Genomic DNA, 16,934 nt, shown 5'->3' on the forward strand with positions numbered 1-16,934 from the left:
TTATGTTGGAATTATTTTCGACTTCTGTGAAAGTTCCAAACAAGTATATAGAATTCCCATCTGATTTCCCCCAATGTTACCATCTTACCAATCATAGTGTAATTATTAAAACTAAGAAATTAACATCAATGAAATCCTATGTGCTAATGGAAGAGACCTACCCGGGATGTTACTGAACATTCCACCGAGAAAGAGAGGGGAAGCCCCTGCTAGCTGGGAACTGGTCTGGCTTTGTCAGGCTTTCCCCTTGGTGGTGTTCAGAGCTGGCCTGGCCCTCATCCCTGGGCCTCCACGTTCTCCTTGAACAGAAACAATTGTTCAGATCACGAACGTCAAAGAAGGCCACTCTGTGCCCACAATGAATCAGATAAAACAAGGCCACTCTGTACTCACGTCTGAACACAAAAACAACATGAGCTTTGTTTAACCAAAAATAACGGAACAACCCCCCTCCCCGCCCATCCTGGCTACGATGAGTGACCGCTGCTTTACTAACTACAGTGTTAGCCTGCTTCATTCCCCCTGCCCTAGAGATAAGATTGATGGAGGTGTACAGTTATGGATTTACCACCACTGCTTGACAGCATCCAACCCAGAACAAAGCCCCACTTCCTTGTTGAACCCTCCCCATACTCTGAACAAGCTCTAATCCCCCAACAAATCCTTTCTGACCCCCTCTTACTGGGACACCTTATGTTGGTCCATGGTGTGCATTCCATCCCTCCTCATTGCCATAAGCAATAAACCCAATGTGCTCAACTTGTGAGTACATTCCTGGTAACTCTTGGCTGGTGGGTATTAACACCACTGATGTCCTTTTTCTGAGCCATGATCCAATCGGGGACCCCACATTACGTGTAGTGCTCATGTTCCCTTAGGTTCCCCCAATCTGTGATAATTCTCTGGTCCTTCCTCGCCTTTCATGGTCAGTTGCAAGATATCCTTCAATTTGTTGGATCTTATCTCATGATCCCATTGAGGTTTTGTATTTTGGGCAAGAATACTGCATATGTGATGCTGTACCCTTCTCAGGGCATCATGTTGGGGGCACACGATGTCTATGTGACCTATCACTGCTAAGGCTGAACCTGATTGAAGTTGGCTTCTGTGTCCCTTTGACATGCCCCCAACATTTTGAGCATTTCTGTTATTTATTTATTAAAGATTTTATTTATTTATTCATGAGAGACAGAGAGAGAGAGAGAGAGAGAGAGAGAGAGGCAGAGACACAGGCAGAGGGAGAAACAGGCTCCACGTAGGGAGCCCGACGTGGGACTCGATCCTGGGTCTCCAGGATCACACCCCAGGGCTGAAGGTGGTGCTAAACCACTGGGCCACCGGGGCTGCCCCCATTTTGAGCTTTTCTTTTCTTTTTGGCAACACAAGATTATTCCAGACTCATCTTTTGCTTTCCTAGTTTTGGAATCAGCCATTTCTCTAAAGAGCTCTTGTTTCTTTTACTGGAAAAAACCAAGACCTGGACACCAAGTAGTGGGGGTGTCAATGCTTATAGGCCTTCTCAGAGACAGAGCTGGGAAATATATTTCTAACACTCACATCGTTGTTTCTATATCTATTCATTTGTGTATATATAGCAAAAATCCCGTGTTTTTAGTGATACCTCCCACTCCAGGACTGGAATTGAACCCTTGAAGGGTTCACGTTTGCCTTCCCTCTTTCCTTGCTTGTAACTCCTTTCTCCAATGGTAAGAGCCTGTCTCTCATTATCCACAATGTATTTACTTATTTGGTTAACAGTTAAAATAATTTTGGAACAGCTAACCCACATCCCCATGGGAAAAATATTTACTAACCAGAGCACAATTTTTTTTTGTGCTTGGTTCTTTGTCTCTTCTCTTTTTCTAAATGGAGGTGAAATTCTATAGAACAAAATGAACCATTTTAAGTTGTGTGTGAAGTTCTTTTTGTCTTTAGCCTTATACTGCTTTGTACTGTTGTAGTCAAAATGCTTACTTTTCAAGTTACTTATGCTAGTTCTTCAGTGTGGTTATCTTATTCATTTGTAACACAGTTAGGTCCGCTCGTTGTCATTTGTATTATATCTTAGTGCAACCCACATCCTGGTGGATCTTAATTATTTATTTGTGGTTTGTGTGAAGCACCCCCATGGTTCTAAGGGCCATATTTTTAAAATATTTTATTTATTTTGAGAGAGAGAGGGAGTTGAGGGAGAGACAGAGGCAGAGGGAGAGAGAATCTAAGGAGACTCCATGCCGAGCGAGGAACCCAATGTGGGACTCCATCTCACAACCCTGAGATCATGACCTGAGCTGAAATCAAGAGTCAGATCTTTAACCAACTGAGCAACCCAGGTGCCCCCTAAGAGTCACATTTATACAAAAAGGTATACTCGGAGAGGGTTCATTCCCTACCTATCCCTACCTCCATTCCCATTCCTCCCTTCTTTCTGCCCCATTCCCACTACTCCCTGTAGGTAACCAATCTTATTAGCTTCTGGTTTATTCTCTCTCTCTCTGTGAATACACACACACACACACACACACACACACACACACCACATATATTTACGTAATGTATATTTGTATTACAAGTGAGCAGATGCATAAATGTTTCTTATACTCTTTCTTTTTTAAAAAGATGTTATTTATTTATTCACGAGAGACAGAGAGAGAGGCAGAGACACAGGCAGAGGGAGAAGCAGGCTCCATGCAGGGAGCCCTATGTGGGACTCGATCCCGGGACCTAGGGATCACGCCCTGAGCTGAAGGCAGGTGCTCAACCGCTGAGCCACCCAGGCATCCTTATACTCTTTCTTTCTTTAGCATCCTCTAAATACTTGTGTGTTTTGCTTTTTTTTTTTCTCATTTAGCTGTGTATCTTGCAGATCACTCCATATCAGTTCAGAGAAATCTTACTCATTCGTTTGCAAAGCTGCATAGCACTCCATTGTGTGGAGATACCACGGTTTACTCAACCAGTCTTCCATGTACGGACACTAAAGTTGTTTCCAGTATTTTCAATCACAAACAACACTGCAATAAGTAACTTTGATGCCCTGACTTTTGCGAGAGGGGCTGGTGCAGGATCTGACACCCTAGTGGGATGGGAATGCTCCCTCTCCTTGTCTGCTCCTACAAAGACCTACACTGGGCAGGCCACTTGAACTAGTTGCCCAGCTCCCCTCTGCTGGCCTGCTCCTCTAAGTTGCCTTTTGGAGGGTCATTGTATCTGCAAATTCACGGCCCCCTGCCTAGCCGTTGACCCTCCCATATGTCTTGCAACTGCAACTGTTCTTAGTGCCGTAAAGAGCTGCAGATAGACAAAGAGTATACTTGTGTGCACCTGGGCCCAACTGCACCAGTATCTGTGGGCAACAGGCCTAAAGTGGCCAGAAAAGCCACATCACTGTACATAGGCAAAGGAACAACAGCTTTCAATGGACCACAATGGCGTCCACATTTCTCTTCAATACTGAGCATGGATGGACTTCCCAAGGCTCCCAACATTACCTGCTTGAGGAGGATTCCCTTTTGAGTGTAGTGGAAGGCTGGGCTGGGGGAGGTGAATATCGTGGCTGCCCAACTGTCATTCATGATCAACCCAGAGTCTGGTTAGCAGGAGGGGATTAACACTGGCCCCAGTCAGACTGTCTACCAGCCTGTAGCATCCTTACAGGTCCTCTGGGCTGGAGTAGAGCCTTGGGACAGGGATCAGAGGGCCTCCCAGGGGCTGTGGCACCCTCCTGGGCTTTGTGAGGAACGCTTTTTGCCAGGAGACCCTCTGTTCTTGCCCTGTATTTGCCTTTGAATACGAAATGCCTCTATGTGCCAGGCTCTTGAGAGACATTGTATTATTGAAATAGGACAGTAACTCTGCAAGTGTAGATCCTTTCCTTCCCATTTTAGGGAGGCTCAAAGAGGTTAAGCAACTTGCCCAGGTTGCAGAGGAATCAGCAGAACCATTACTTGACACTAGGTCTGTCTGATTCCAGGGCTGTATGTAGATCTTTCCAAAAAGAATACAAATCCAACAAAATTCATTTATTTATTTAACAAACTTTACTTTTTAACCCTAGAGGAAATGTTCAGGCTCATGGAACCACTGACGAGAGGAAGTCAGATGCTACAGGGAAGGACTGGGAAGCCAGAGACCTAAAAATTGTCACTTTGAGTGAATTGGTTGAACCAGTTTCCTCATTCCAAGAGTTAGACTTGGCCTCCAGGCTCTGGTTATGCCCACATCATGGCTGCAGTGGGTGGAGTGCGTTCTTGTAGATTGGTTCCTTTGCCATGGTGGTTGTTAAGGGCTTTGTATATCACCTCTGGTCCCACACCCAATCTCCTTGGTGGTGGAGGTCAAAGGAGACCCCAGCAAACCCCAGGAACACTCTCTGCCAAGGTTAAAAATTGGACTTCTCAGGCACCCAGGGCCAGCTTCACCGGCACGCAAGCTGCACAGTCTCACGGGGCTTGTGCTTCATTTCATGCTTTCTTGTCTGGCGAATCTTAAGAACAGGAGGCTCCACATTTTCATTTTGCACGAGACCCTGCAAATGATGTCGCTGGTTCTGCAGGTAAAAAGGCAGTAGCTAGCAAAACTCTCAAGGAAGCAGCTCTGTCCTGCATATGGCCAGCAAAATGTCTCAGTCTGTTGGGGCTGTTATAACAAAATACCATAGACAGGGGAGCTTATACACAACAGACATTTATTTCTCACAGTTCTGAGGGCCCGAAAGTCTGAGATCAAGGCGCTGGCAGATTTGGTGTCGGGAGAGAGCCCTCTTGCTGGCTCATAGACGGCCATCTGCTCCCTGTGTCCTCACGTGGCAGAAGGGGCAAGGAGACTCTCTGAGATTAGAAGAGCACTAATCCCATATATGAGGACTCCACCTTCACAAGCCAATCACCTCCCAAAGGCCCCAGCTCCTAATAGCATCACACTGTGGGTTAAGATCCCCTACGAAAGAATTCTGGGGAGACACGAACATTGAGCCTAGAGCACATGGTATGTGACAAACACCAAGCAAAAAGGGCTAAAGGATGTATTCATCATAGCAAGAACACTTTTTGAGCACTTGCTCTGTGCCCAGTCAGGTTGTTGTGGAGAAACCCAAAGGGCCCACACCACCACCATCCTGAGGCTGCCCGAGGCTGGATGGCAGGATGGGACACAGATCTCTCTGGAATACCGTTAGAATTAGCCTTAAATGAGCACAAACCTATGATTCAGGGGTACAGAGATGGGATTCAGAAAGGGCTCACTGGGACCGGCCTGTCAGGAAACGCTCTAGGTCAAAGTAGGACTCAGACAGGATCTTAAATGAGGCGTGGGACTTAGTAAGTGGAGAAATGGAATCATCTGAGCCGCAGCCCTGGGTACAGAGGCAAAACACACTCCCTCACAGTTGGGTCTGGCCTCTGAAGCCATCACTATAGACTGAAGTTGGGGAATATTGCTGGTTGGGTTCTCTTGAAGCAGACACTAAGACGGAGTTGGGGGGGTGTGTCAGTTTCTTGGGGTTGTCATAACAAATTACTACAAGATGGGTGGCTTAAACCACTAAAAATGTTTCCTCCCATCGTTCTGAAGGCCGGAAGTCAAAAATCAGTTTCACTGGGCTGAAAGCAAGGTGTTGGGAAAGGTGGTCAATCCTCGCCTCTCCAGACCCAGCCAGAAGGCAACGGTCTCAAAGGCTCTCAGGCAGCCCAAGCCCGCCCTTCCAGAAGCTTGGCCTGCCATCCTCACTATCATGGTTGGCCCAGGAGTAGTGTCTGGAGCAGTCAGAAGGCAAACCCCAAAGACAAGCAACCTAGTGGACAAGGGAATAGGACTCTTCTGGGCCCATCTTTAAATGTGAGTGAAGGGACCCAAACTGGGTAGGACAGGGTGCAAATCAGCAGCCAAAGGGCAAGGCAAGAGGATTGTGGGCTCTCTCAGCAAGTCGCTCTTCCTCCTGGGTCTCAGTTATCCCGTCTGCAATGAGGCCTGTTAAGTCAGGCATTCTGACCTAAAAGTGGTGATTCTGAGGGAGAAGAGAGGAGGCCACCTGGGAGGTCCCTAAGGGGAGAGGGCTGACAGGGAGGCTGGACAAAGGTCCACAACCCTCCACCCCCACTATGACTTGATGGGCCATGGCAAGAATCCACATGGAGGCCCACATCTCATATGGCTAAATAAGGTATCAAGGTACCTTTGATACCAAACAAACTAGCAAGCTGTTGAATAAAATCCGTTCTGTTGGCCGACCTTGACAAAATACCGACATAATGACCTGTAAGGCCAAGTTTGAATGAAAATTCTCAGACTCCTTCCACTCCTGCAGTGGAGGCGGCGGGGAGGACAGGGCTGGCCTGGGGCCCTGGCTGCGGCTGCCATGTCCTGCACGGGAGAGCAGAGCTGGCTGCAGGCCCTGCACCCCACTCTGAAATCCATCTGTGCCATGAGGCCGGAGCGGTGCTTCCCATGGGCGTTCCCTGCCAACCAGTGAGTGCAGCAGGGCTATGGGGCCGGCCACCCAGCCTTGGAAGGCTCGGGGCTCCTCTGGTGGCTGGCCTGGCCTCCAGGACACCCTGACAGGCCTGTAGAAGCGTCCGGTAGGTAGCGCAGACAGCAGTCTTAGAATGCTCCCACTGACCTGCTCTCCCTCACTGGGCCTCAGACCGGCAGCACCTCCTTCCCCCATTGCATGCAGGCATCTTCTTTAATACGATCCTTGCCTGTCTCACCCTGTCGTAACGCCTGCTTCTCGGAGGTCCCGGACGAACACACTGGCCCCCAGCCCACCGCTGGTCTCTTCTCTACCCACACCACAGGGTGCCTCACACGAGCGCATGGGACGCCGGGCACCCAGAGTGTGGACCTGTCCATGCACTTCCTCGGCCTTCGGTCTCCTGCACCCCTGCGCTGTGGGGAGCAGGGCAGGAGGGCTAGTGCTAGGGCGCAGGGGGCCGGAAGGCAGACCCTTGGGTTTGAGTGTGACAGCGTCCTGGCCAGAGGCCTCACCTCCCCACTCCCTTCCCTCCACGTCAGCCTCCACCGCCACGGCTCTGTCCCATTAGTCCTGCCCGTGCAGGCTTCCGGAACACTCTTCGTAACCACCCGCACGCACCTGGCCCTTCACAGCCCTGTCTTCTTTCACTAACTCGAGAGTCCGGAGGAGGACAGAGGACCCCGAGGCTCAGGGAGGCCCACCGAGCGTCCAGCCTCTTCTCGGTGATGCTGTGGCCGCAGGGGCAACTGCGCTGTGCTGCACGGCTCTCCTCTGCTTGTCGGGGTGTCGCTCAGTTCCCCGGGGAAGATGAAGGGGCAGTTCTCCAAATGTCTAAGCGCAGAGCTGCTCCTGTCAACCTTGCAGCGACCCGCCTCGGCCAGGGAGGGCCAAGGATGCTGTCCCCGTAGGCCTGCAAGGCTCCAGCCCCTCAGAACTTATCATTATACTTGCAGTCTGGGTAGCGATAGGCGAATCTGGGGTCACAGGTTCTCAGGGGCCTCAAGAGGTCCTTAAGCCGGCGGGCGGCCCCCAGGACTTCGGGGTCTGGGCGGGCATCGTCCCCACACTGTGCCAGCGCAGCGTCTATCTCATCCTGCACCGGGGAGGGGAACTTCCCCTGGAGAAGTTGAGGCAGCACCTGCCGGCAAACGAGCACCAGGCTCTGCTTCTCTGGGACAGTGTAGCAGGAGGGCAGTTCGGCCTGGCAGCCGGAGACCAGGCAGCTAAAGATGTCTTCACTGTCTGCTGCCCCGGCAGCCGCTGGGCTACCTGCAAGAGAGATGGACAATATTAGGGTCCTACAACCTGTGCTTCTTGCCGGGGGTGGGGGTCGGGGGGCGGACCACTAATTAGAATTGCGGGGTGAATGTTTGGTGTCCTAGCATCTCTGATCACCAAGAGATTCATTATTTTTTTTTAATTTTTAAGAAAGATTTTTTTTTACATGACAGAGAGAGAGAGAGTGAGAGAGAGCGAGTGAGCATGAACAGGAGGAGGGGCAGAGGGAGAGGGAGAAGCAGAGTCTCCACTGAGCAGGGAGCTCCACCTGGGGCTCCATCCCAGGATCCTGAGATCATGACCTAAGCCGAAGGCAGAAGGGAGAGGCCCAACTGAGTGAGCCACCCAGGTGCCCTCATCAGGAGATTCAGAGCTTGGGGACACAGTAGTCCCCGCCGGGAACAACATGGGAGGGACTCTGTGCTATGGAAGGAGAAGCTTGGGCATGGAAAATACACGGATCATTGCTGGAGTCGGCCTTGTAATTGTAGGGCTCTCATCCACACCGTGATTCTCTCATTTATTTCTTTATTTTTATATTTTTAAAAGATTTTATTATTCATGAGAGACAGAGAAAGAGAGAGAGACAGAAGCAGGCAGGCAGAGCCACAGGCAGAGGGAGAAGCAGGCTCCGTGCAGGGAGCCCCATGTGGGACCTGATGCGGGTCTCCAGGATCGCACCCTGGGCTGAAGGCAGGCGCTCAACCGCTGCGCCACCTGGGCTGCCCTCTCTCATTTATTATTAGGGAGTGAGTGAGGGCAGGAAATTGCCGGTCTCATTTGCCCTTCTGGACTACAAAGTTGGGAGAAACAACAGGTGCTGCAGAATATGCATTCGGCGGGGTCCAGTGGGGCTCACAGGTGCAGTGGTCTCCATAGCCCCGATGTTCTGGAATCAGCCTCGTTCCTTTCTGACTGGATTCTTCTTAATCAAGGCAACTCTGGAAACCAGCCAGTGTGATTTAACTAGAGGCCTTGTCATGTCAGCAAAATTGGGGATCAGAGAAGAAAACCGTGTGTCCCGTGATTGGGCTCAGAAAATTCGTCACCGCTGGAGGCGGCGGGATGCTCAGAGAGTTCTAGAACCCCGCCGAGCCAGTGGTGCGGCGCCCACCCTGATGTCCCTCATACAGCACATTCGATGCCACCGGTTTTTAGTTTGACGACGCTAGAGAAAGCAAAGGCGCCCAAATGGACGGCAGCGTGTGCCGGGGAATCAGCCAGCTCTGGAAGTTTCAGATGAAGGCTAGAAGCGTCGGAAAGGCTCGGGGGAGGAGCACCGGGAGGGCTGCCCGGGCCCCGCGGACTGCACTGAACACGGCAGCGCCCTGAGGCCGGGCCGCGTGCAAAAGGCCACCCGGGAAGGCCGAGTCCACTTCCCCCTCGGAGACTGCCCCGCAGCGCACACTCCAAAGAGCGAGAGGCACGTTTTACGTGACAGCTGTCCTTCCCCCGGAACTTGGGCGGCTCCCACGGTGACAGCGCAGACCGGAAAGGCCCACCCCCCAGCCCCGCCCGGTCACCCCCTCCCTGGCTCCTGTCACCCTGACCTCCCCTGTGACAGCTGCTCCGCCAGGCCCATGCTGGGTACCTTCCTGCTTGTCGATGACGCCCAACGCGCTGGCGTCCCGGATGAACAGGTGCCCGTTGTTAAAGATGCCAAACGTGGCCGCATGGACGTGGGTGAAGTAGAAGAAGTAGTTGAGGTCGTTGCTCCGCAGGGACTCCAGGACCCCGAGCAGCTGGTAGGCCAGGTCGGCCGCCTGGTCCGCGGCCGCCGCGTAGAAGTCCCGCAGCGGGCTGGTGCTGGTGCTGACCACGAACCGGCCGCAGGAGCCCAGGTACTTGGGCAGCGGCCAGCCCTCGGCCCCCGGGAAGATCTGGCGGGCGGCGGGGACGCCGCGGGAGACGGTGAGGGAGGAGGACACGCCGACGCCCTCCCTGCGCCTCGCGCCACGCCCCGGGAGAGCCTGCGCCCGCTTCCTCAGCCGCTGCCTCTCCGGCTCTCTTTACCTCTTGGACTCGGCCCGGACCCCGCGCCCCTTTCATTCCATTGTTTGTCTTTCTAAGATCTTGTTTATTTACTCATGACACAGACAGAGAGAGAGAGACAGAGAGAGAAAGAGACAGAGACACAGAGAGAGACAGAGAGAGACAGAGAGAGGCACTCGCAGGGAGCCGCATGCGGCACTCGCCCGGATCGCCGGGATCACGCCCTGGGCCGAAGGCGGACGCTCAGCCGCTGAGCCCCCCGGGCGCCCCCCATGCCACGGTTGATGAAGGGGTTCACTAAAGGAAGCTCCCAATTCCATGCAGCGCATCTGGAGCCAGGGGTGATTTTCCACGGGATTCAGGATTCGGGGCAACGTGTTTATCGTAAGAGTTGAAGAGTCCAACAAATATGACTGGTATTTGGGATTCCGCAGCCCCCCCCCAGAAGGGGCCCTGAGGGTAGGACCGCAGGACGGACCGCTGCCTACCCAGCCCCGACCTAGGGAGGCCCGCCGCCCCCCGCCGCCCCCCTGCCCGCGCTCCTCCGGCTCCTCCGGCTCGTCTGGGTCCTCACAGGAGCGCCGCGCTCGCGGATTTGCGAGCTGCAAGAGGACGGAAGCCTGGCTGCTCTTCCCTTGACTGCTTCCTGGAGCGGCGCGACCTAGCATGCCGTGTCTTTAGACCAGGGGAAACGACAGAAACTAGAAATACCACTGTTTTCCCCTTATATTCCTTCTTCCTCTTTTTTTTTTTTTTTTTTAAAGAAGTTATCCCCCTCTCTGACAATTTGCTCTGGTCTTCTGCCCTTTTTAACCCACCTGCCTGCTGGGAAGAACCTTTCCTTGCTTCCCCTGCCCACCGGGGACCTCTCCCATGAAGTGCCCTGGATGCAGGACGGTGGCAGATCCAGGCTTCCCCGGGTGGGGCCCACGGTGGGTGCAGGGTTCTGGGCCGGGCCTCTCGGGACTCTGCTGCCACCACTGAGCTTAGAACGATGGGAAACAATGGGAAACGGAGATGCCCCCCCCCCCCCAGCAATTCCTTCTCCTTCTCTAGGATTTAAAATGCCGTGGTTACTAGGCACGTTTTGGAGTGTGGACCTTGCATTCGGACAGCTCGGGGTTGGAGGCCCATTGCTGACATGAGCTATGTGACTGTGCTCAAGTCACCTCACGTCACTGAGCCCCACGGACCTCATCTGGAAAAGATGAGACCAAAAGATATTATGGTCCATAATAATATTTCTGTGGGGTTGTCGAGATGTAAAACATTCAACACAACACCCAGTACATAGCAGGTGCTCAATAAGTAAGAGCACCTCGTTGATTATATATCAATATATATTAATTACTCATATACTAATGAATATGCATTCATTACACAGAAGTTATATATTAATACATCAATAATTATAGATCACATCATATTATTAATATATTATTAAATATATAATGGTATTATACTATATAATATAGTCATTATATGTAATAATACATATTAATATATGACAATATATAATTATTGATGATATTAATTATTTATAATCATTAATATTATATGCTATGTAGTATATACACTATATTTATAATATATTATAATCTGATTATTATATTATAATCTGATTATTATGTATCATTTTATATGTCATATGTATTACATATGTTCTATATAATAATTAATATATATTGATTATATATTATATAGTTATATATAACAATGGATAATATATAATTAATTATATATAATTATATAATTAAACATCATATAATCATATCTAGTGAATAATGAAATTATATATAAGAAAGATAGTTATATCAGTTAATTAATAATATAGAATAAAATATGTAACATGACAATTAGTATATCATGATTATTATTATTATTATTAAGGATTTTATTTATTTATTCATGAGAGAGAGAGGGAGAGGGAGAGGCAGAGACACAGGCAGAGGGAGAAGCAGGCTCCATGCAGGAAGTCCAATGTGGGACTCGATCCCAGGACTCTAGGATGACTCCTTGAGCTAAAGGCAGATGCTCAATCGCTGAGCCACCCAGGCATCCCGTATATCAATGATTAGTGATTATGTATAATTATTACATAAATAATGATATTTAAAATTAAATTAAAATGATGAAATTAATAATCACATGATGACTTGTGATAGTAAATACTAAGTGTCTTCCTTGTGGCATCTTCCTCCTCTACTTGCACTTTCTCTCTCCCCTTTCCTTCTCTTTTCTTCCCCCTCCCGTTATTCCTCCTTCTCCTCCTCCTCTTTCTTTCTCCTCTCTTGTCCTCCTCCTTTACCCGATCTTTCTTCCCATTTCCTAGTTTCCTTTGAGCCCACACTGGGAGCTCCCTGACCCTTAGGATGTGGGGGAAAAAATCCCATCATGATGGCCTCGTTGACCAGTGCATCCCCAGGTTCTGGTGCATCCTCATTTGTTTGACCATTCCCCTCCCGATGGACATCTAGGTTACTTCCATCTTTTTCTCCTTTCTAGGGACGGCTGCAGGGCCCATCTCCAGGTGGTGGCCCCAAGGCTTGTGGAAAGGGGAAGAGAGCTCAGCCCGGGGCTGTCCTCCCTGGAGCCCGACATGAGCCCCCTCCCCGGGTGACGGTCGCTCCGTACCTGCAGGAGGATGGGATGAGCGTTGACAGCCAGCGTGTAGAGCAGACGGAGCTTGTCGCGGTCAGTGAAGTGGTCCATGAAGATGCTGCCGGCGTCGGCCACCTCAGCGTAGCGCCGGACCACGCGGTCCAGGAGTCGCTGCGAGGGGCAGCGCAGGAAGGGGCTGGGCAGGCCCTGCAGGGGGGCGGGGAGAGACCCCGGAGGGGGAGAGGAGGCTGAGCTCTTGCGGGGGGTGTCAGGATGGGACACAAGCAGCCCCTGCTGGCGGGGGGTGGGGGACACCAGGGTTGGCGAACAAGATGGACCTTGTTGGGAAGAGACCTCAGGCCAGGAAGGGGGGTTCTGAGCACTATCAGAGGGTGGAGTGTAAGGCTGTGCAGGCTTGAGCTGGGGGCTCAGGAGGAGATCCCAAGGGCCAAGGGGAATGGACTGAGCCATCCTAGGGGCAGGACAGGCGGGCACTGGGCAGGTGGTGCACCCCAGCAAGCACTCAAAGCATTGGAGCACCTACGTCTCCACCACCCTCGCACCCCCACTCTGCCTCTCCACCGAAAGCCGGGCTCGGGCCGAATCAATCAGATCAGCCCTCTGCCACTGACCTTTTCGACACCACCCACCACATCATGACAATGTCATCACAGTTGGGATGCTACACCTGAGCATCTTCACGTGTGCCGCTTCGTTCTTCTCGGGATAAAATTGGGAGGTATGAACCTATGTTTATTTTCCATGACCTTCCACCCGCCCCTGTACCTTTCTCTTCACACTGAATGAAGACAATGAACCCAATTTACTAATAGAATAAAAGAAACATAATTAAACATAGGGCCCTGGGCCCCAGTGAGCCAGAATTCAGCCCCAGCTCCACCCCTACCAGCTAGCCGTGTGAACTTGGAAAAGTTTCTTACAAGTCTCTCTGAACTTGGGGTTACAGTTTATTTACTTATTTTTAAATGTTTTATTTATTTATTCATGAGAGAGACAGAGAGATTGGCAGAGACACAGGCAAAGGGAGAAGCAGGCTCCCGCGGGGAGCCCAATCCGGGACTTGATTCCAGGACCCTGGGATCATGCCCTGGGCCAAAGGCAGACGCTCAACTGCTGAGCCACCCAGGGATCCCTTGGGGGTTACAGTTTAAAGGGAGGGTGCAGTAACAGCACACTAAAAGATCACAGGAATCTCAAAAGCTACTAGATGTAAAATACTAGAAGTGTGTCTGGCGAGGCGTAAGCACTCAATAAATGCTACCCACTCTTATTAAATTGACAAAGTTTCAAGTCCCAGCTCAGAGAATGGTGGTGACAGCCAGTAATCACCTTGACAGCAGGAGTCAGGCTTTGTGGATGAGAAGAGGGTTTCCCAGTTCTAGACCCTGGCTTCCAAGAACAGAAGACCCAGGGCAGAAAGTGTGCCCGAAGGTGTCTGGAGATGGTGTTTGCGAGCCTGGGGTAGGTGGCAAGGGCTAGTCTCCAGAGCCCTGGACCCCCGAGCCTTGCACCATCCATCTCCCCAGCCAGAACCCCAGAGTGTGGAAGGGCCACTGGGCACCTTGAGAAGTCTTGAGCGTCATGGAGGTCGCTGAGGGCATGCATAGGCTCTCGGGGTAGGATGCTCAACCATCCCGCTTTGCCTGGGACTGAGGGTTTCCTGGGACATGGAGTTTTTGGAGCTACAATCGGGAACCCGAGAGAGCTGGCCACTCTACCACAGGGTCACAGCTAGACCGTGGCCACATACGCTTCTGCTCCCAGACAAGGATCGGAACCAACTGGTAGAAGCCAGTGTGGATGCTTGTTGAACCACCATGGCCGGGGTACCCAGGGAGCCCCAGGTAGGGAGGGGGCTGGTCCAAATTCTGAAGTGATGAAATGTGGCCAAGGTGGGCTGGAAGTGTTTGGATGGTACTTCGTACTCCCCAGAGGGGTGAGGGCATAGGAGTTGAGCTCAGGGAGAGAAAATTAAAGAACATTCCATGCTTGCACCTCTGAGTCTGTGAGTGTCCAATTCATGTGTGCTCCATCCTCTGGGAATGCATGTGCCAGGCACTGGGCTGTGGATTTCCCATGCAGTAGCTCATTTAATCCTCCTGGGCACCCACGATGTAGGTGCCATTATGAGCCTCCTTTTGCAACTGAGGAATTGGAAGTCTGCGGAGTGTAGGTAAGGGTTGGATTCGGGATTTGAACCTGGTATGGACTGCGTGTTTGTTCCCCTGCCCCCCTCCATTCATATGTTGAAAACCGCCATCCCCAGGGCGATGGTTTCAGGAGGTGGGGCCTTGGGGAAGGAGCTGGACCAGGAGGGTGGAGTCCTCATGATGGGATTAGTGCCCTTATGGGAAGAGACATGAGAGCACCACGTGAAGATACAATGAGAAGGCAGCTGTCTGCAAACCAGGAAGAGAGCTTCCCTAGGAACCAACTGGCTGGCACCTTGATCTTGAACTTCCCAGCCTCCAGAAGAGTGAGAAATAGTCTTCTCTTCTTTAACCCACTTAGTCTGTGCTTCTCTGTTATAGGAGCCCGAGCTAACAGTTAGACTTGGATGTTGATCCATTAGATGTGAATGTCCACGCAGCTTCCCCTGTAATAAGTCCTGCCCCTTTATACCTCTGGCCGCATAGACTACCCAGGTGGAGACCACAGCAGGTGATTTGAAGCTTTAAGAACAGCTCTTTGCTCTGATAGTCTTTCCCAGGCAGCTTGAAATGCCACCATTACAGATAATCATTGGGGACCGAGGGAGGTAAGTAATCTTTTCTCTTCTGTAAGAACCAACTCTCAAGTGACAATACCTCTGGAAGAGGCAGGATACTAATTGGCCATAACGACAACAACAATAATAGGTGATAATTACTGAGCACTTATTATTTGACGGGAACTCTTCTAAGCCCCCTCAAATGTAGCGTCTTCTTTTGTTCACTTCTTACAAGAACCTAGTGAGGTAGGTACTATTGATATTGATAAATCCCAACATTTTCTTGGACCTAGGAGTTCACTTTATCCTTCTGATTCTAAATGAAATGACAACGTGTCCACGGGCCCCTCCGAATCTTCTTGGAGGAGAGTGATGTCCAAGCTGAGGTCTGAAGCGTGGGCAGAGTGAGCCCGTAAAGAAGGTGGGAGAGGATGCTATACAGAAGGGACACCTTGTGTAAACCTTGAGATGAGAGAGACTATGCTAGACTGCAAATAGCTTAGTACTGCTTAAAGGTGAAATATCACTTGTAACAGTTGACGGAGAAGAAGCCGGAACAGTAGAGTCATTTAAGGGAATTTTAATTTTATCCAGAAGGGATGGGGAGCCACTGAAGGCCTTGAACAGGAGAGTGCTATACTCATACGCATTTTAAGAAAATGATTCTGGGTGCAGCACAGTGTATGGATTCAGGGGAATGTGTCCAAGACTGCTAGTTCCAGACTCCTGGATGTTAGTGAGGCATATGGCTGCCCAGAATAAAGATGACATTCTCAGCTTCTTTTGCAGCTAGGTGTCATAGCGTGACTAGGTATGATCAATGAAATATAAGTAGAAATTTTTTAGAAGGATCCTTAAAAGGGAGAGGATGTATCTATCTTCATTCTTTTTTCCCCCTCCCCTGGCTGGAATGTGGAAATAATGGCTGGTGCTTAGGCAGCTATTTTGGACCAGGGCACACTAAGTGTTGTAGAGCAGCAAAATGAAAATAGCCTGGATTCCCGGGAATCACAGAGCCACTACATCAGCCCTGGACAGCTATGTATCAGTTATTTTATGTAAAAGAGACGTATATTTTGATCTTGTTTAAGCTACTGTTATTTGGATTTTTTGTTGTCATATGCAACTGAACCTAATCCTACATGTCACAGGAAGAAAATAATGGAGGCAGGAGAGTCAGGAAGATGCAGTGGTCCTGGTGTGAGATGAGAGAGTGAAAAGATTTAAAGATATTTGTTGGTGGTAGAATTTGTAAGCCTTGGTGATTGGCTGGATGAGGGAGGGGGGCAAGGAAAACGGAGGTGTCAGAGGTAGTACCCCATATGAGGGTGGACACCAGAGATATCATTTGCTGAGGTGGCTTTATTTTATTTTTTAAATATTTTATTTATTTATTTGAGAGTGAGCACTAGCGGGAGCAGGGGTGCAGAGGGAGCTCGATGTGAGGTTTAATCCCAGGACCCTGAGATCATGACTTGAGCCAAAGGCAGACGCTTAACTGACTGAGCCACCCAGGCGCCCCATGAGGTGGTTTTAAAATGTGTTTACAACTCTTTGACACTCCTCCCATCAATGAGTGAAGTCTAATTCCCCTCCCCTGGAACACAGACTGGCCTTGGTGACTTGAGTCTAGTGACTGGCACGTTTCTAGGAGTGGTGCTACATGACCCGTGAGTCTTGGCCATGAAAGATGATTCAGTTTCTCCTTGGCTGTCTCTTGTATTCAGCCACCATGCCATAAGGAAGCCACATGGAGAGATAGCAAGATCCCCAATCCTCACTCCAGTGGAGAGTCTGGCCGACAGCCAGCCCCAACTTGCCAGCCACATGACAGAGCCATCTTGGAAATATGGCTCCTCT

General features: G+C 50.5%; 1 protein-coding gene across 1 annotated transcript in view; it reads right to left on the reverse strand.

The window, feature by feature from the left end:
• Positions 1–2,776: 2,776 nt before the first annotated feature.
• The window catches only part of DIPK2B (divergent protein kinase domain 2B), a 44,982-nt gene continuing 30,824 nt past the window's right edge, over positions 2,777–16,934 (reverse strand). The window contains exons 3-5 of the mRNA XM_055337909.1: positions 12,377–12,550; positions 9,342–9,630; positions 2,777–7,741 (exon numbers count right to left, since the gene is read on the reverse strand). Coding sequence (XP_055193884.1) covers positions 7,401–7,741; positions 9,342–9,630; positions 12,377–12,550 — 804 coding nt within the window. The 3' untranslated portion in view covers positions 2,777–7,400. The remainder of the gene's footprint in view (positions 7,742–9,341; positions 9,631–12,376; positions 12,551–16,934) is intronic.

Source organism: Nyctereutes procyonoides, unplaced genomic scaffold (genome assembly GCF_905146905.1).
Source record: "Nyctereutes procyonoides isolate TBG_1078 unplaced genomic scaffold, NYPRO_anot_genome, whole genome shotgun sequence".
NCBI classification, from domain to species: Eukaryota; Metazoa; Chordata; class Mammalia; order Carnivora; family Canidae; genus Nyctereutes; species Nyctereutes procyonoides.